We start from the raw sequence: 3,170 nt of genomic DNA, 5'->3' as shown, positions 1-3,170 counted from the left end.
GTTCCCCCATCCTGAGTCCTGGTTCCTCCCAAGGTTTCTTCCTCATGTTCTTAGGGAGTTTGTAAGACTACAGCCGGAGGCAGAGCTTTCTCCTTTAAAGCCCCCCAATTATGGAATAGCCTTCCAGCTCCAATCCGAGATTCTGACAAATTCAAATATTTAAATCTAGACTTAAGACTCACCTATTTAATCAAGCCTTCAGCTAATATTCCCCTTGTAAGGTGTAGGGGCTCAGGGGCCCCCAGACGTTGGGATTTCTGGTAATCTGAGATGTTGATGCTGTCATCCAGCTGTGTCGTGGCATCACTCTAGTTGTGACTATGACTTGACTGGAAAGCAATGTCTCAGTGAGCCCTCATGCCTGTGGTCACCTCTGAACCCCTCCCTTTAGTTATGCTGCTATAGATTAGCCTGCCGGAGCCACATGCTAATCACTGGCACGTGAGCTATGTATGTTTAAACCAATGATGGTTTAAATTGATGTCCACACACTCAATCTGTATTGTCTATCTTTTTGCATGCTTCCACCCAAGACGATTGCATGCAAGCACCTACAAGCACCTGGGAGATGGTCTGGCTTGCCGGATGTACTGATGCCGGGGTTGGATGTGCCATTCCCACAAGAGGTCATGCAGATGCTAGCTCCTACCTGAGGCTCACCATCTACACTGAAGGGACTGTGACTACTTGGCCAGGGAACAAGGACCTTAACTTTATCTGTAGAACCATCCTGCACACCACAGACTTGTGCCAACGGGCCGCCCAATGGAGGATGGGTTCCCTTTTGAGTCTTGGTCCTCCCGAGGTTTCTTCCTAATCTCCACCATCATAGGGAGATTATCCTTGCCACTGTTGCCTTTGGCTTGCTCATTAGGGATCTGGATACGATTGTAAAGCTGCTTTGTGTTGTAAAAAGCGCGTTGTGTTGTAAAAAGCGCTATATAAATAAATTTGACTTTACTTGACTTTTTCTTTGCCACTGTCGCCCTTGGCTTGCTCACTGTGGGCTTGGAAACACTTGTAAAGCTGCTTTGTGACAACAATTGTTAACAATGAAAGTTGTTATAAATATATTTGGATTGTTCTTCTTTATTAGGTATTGTATGGGGTTATATGGTGTGTATTAACTTTTGGATGCCTTGTTTCTGACAGCATTTTAGCTTTTTGTAACTGTATTCGGGTCTTCCTGTATTAGCCTGTATATCTTGTATATATTCCAATAATAATGACTAAGGACTTTTGTAAGTTCCTCTGGATAAGAGAGTGTCTGGTTAATGCCGTTAATGTGAATGTACATGTATGCATTAGAATTCGGGTTGTATTCTACTGTGTTGGCTTGTCTAGTATTGCATGTCTCATTCTCAGTGCTGACATATATTTCAGGCAATGTCAATTTAAATTGTTCTGCATAAGAGCATCTGCTAAGCCCCGTTAATGTAAGATTATGTGAGTGAGTGTGTAAAAAGTGATAGAGGATGTAAGAGTGTGTGTAAGAGTACATGTGCGTGCACAAATGTGTGTGTGTGTTTTCTTCTCTGTGAAACAGAATGACTTTGAGGGCTGTTGTACTTTTCTTGAACTTTGACCTTCTATAACTATAAATCCAGAACCCTGTCAGACACTTTGGAGACTGCTGGAACAAGCAGACCTGTAGCACATGCTGAGGAGCTCTGAGCCATGGGAGCACCAGCAGCCTGAGACAGAGGGAACATGCCTTCAGTTTGGCCGCTGGTGTCTCCTGCAGTGAGGAGAATGCCGTCTGCCTCTACAGTAAGCAGAGCCCGCTCCATGTGTGCGGGGTTGTCAGGTGATGCAGGAATCAGGTCCAGGATGCAGTGTGCTGGAGGTGCTGCTGTGCTACACAGCTTCCAGCAGATTCCCCACACAGGCAGTAATGGCTGGATCAACCTGCTTCGCTTCTGGAAGGAGGGAACCTTCAGCCATCTACACAAACACATGGAGAAAACCTTCAACACGCTTGGACCCATCTACAGGTACCAGAGCCCAACACTAACTCAGAACCATCTACATGCTGTGTCAAACTCAATTGCACCAGCTTTTTCAGCTTGTCCTGATGTTTTTCTGAAAGTGCCATCTTAGATTACATTTCTAAATTACAGCCATATTAGCTCCACAAATAAGACACACAGGGTTTTCAAAGGCTCTGTTTTCAGAATCAATGTTTCTTTTTTTCCGTTGTTAAGGGGCTTTGACATTACAATAGCATTGCAGACGTTTGACTTGAATGGTGTGAAATGTTCCCAGTATCATGAATGTATCATTCAGCAGCTGTTGTGCTGCATTATGGGATCTGTAGTTCTTTGTGTTATTAGCGCTTCATATTGCTGGTCCATTAATAACAATAATAATAGATAGGTACCAGAACCCAGCACTAACACAGAACCATCTACAGGTGCAAGAACCCAGTACTAACACAAAACCATCTACAGGTGCAAGAACCCAGTACTAACACAGAACCATCTACAGGTGCAAGAACCCAGTACTAACACAAAACCATCTACAGGTGCAAGAACCCAGTACTAACACAGAACCATCTACAGGTGCAAGAACCCAGTACTAACACAGAACCATCTACAGGTGCAAGAACCCAGTACTAACACAGAACCATCTACAGGTGCAAGAACCCAGTACTAACACAGAACCATCTTGAGTAGCTTGTGCTCATGTTCATTTATGATGCCGCCTTCTTTTCAATTGATGTGCAAAATCAGCTATAAATATATTCATGCTCTACTCATACTCTATTCATATACTCTACTGTAGTTCAGGTCATACACGATGCATGTAGTGTTGAGAAGAGCAAGCAGGAGTTAGGGTTTAGGTTTAGGGTTACGGTTTATGGTTAGGGTTTGTAGTTATCTGTGATGCATGTTGTGTTGAAGATGAGGAGCAGGAGTGAAAGGAGTCAAAGCTGAGTAATATATCTCACTTCTACAGTAATATATATATATATATATATATATATATATATATCTCACTTCTACAGTAATATATATATATATATATATATATATATATATATATATATATATATATATATATTAGGGGTGTATTCAACTAAGGATTTTCATAGTCGAATCTGATTCGTCAGCTTTTCCCTTTAGTCGACTAATAGTCGATTAATGGTTTGTTTTTATTTTTTTATTTAG

General features: G+C 42.1%; 1 protein-coding gene across 2 annotated transcripts in view; it reads left to right on the top strand.

The window, feature by feature from the left end:
• Window positions 1-1,639: 1,639 nt before the first annotated feature.
• cyp11c1 (cytochrome P450, family 11, subfamily C, polypeptide 1) overlaps window positions 1,640-3,170 on the top strand; it is an 11,929-nt gene continuing 10,398 nt past the window's right edge. For both annotated transcript variants that reach the window (XM_076971309.1, XM_076971308.1), the window contains exon 1: window positions 1,640-1,994. In XM_076971309.1, the coding sequence (XP_076827424.1) occupies window positions 1,811-1,994 (184 nt within the window). In that variant the 5' untranslated portion in view covers window positions 1,640-1,810. The remainder of the gene's footprint in view (window positions 1,995-3,170) is intronic.

This window comes from Brachyhypopomus gauderio, chromosome 13, assembly GCF_052324685.1.
Source record: "Brachyhypopomus gauderio isolate BG-103 chromosome 13, BGAUD_0.2, whole genome shotgun sequence".
Classification (NCBI taxonomy): Eukaryota; Metazoa; Chordata; class Actinopteri; order Gymnotiformes; family Hypopomidae; genus Brachyhypopomus; species Brachyhypopomus gauderio.
Note: the sequence above shows the minus strand (reverse complement) of the source record. Positions and strands in the feature narration are given on the sequence as shown.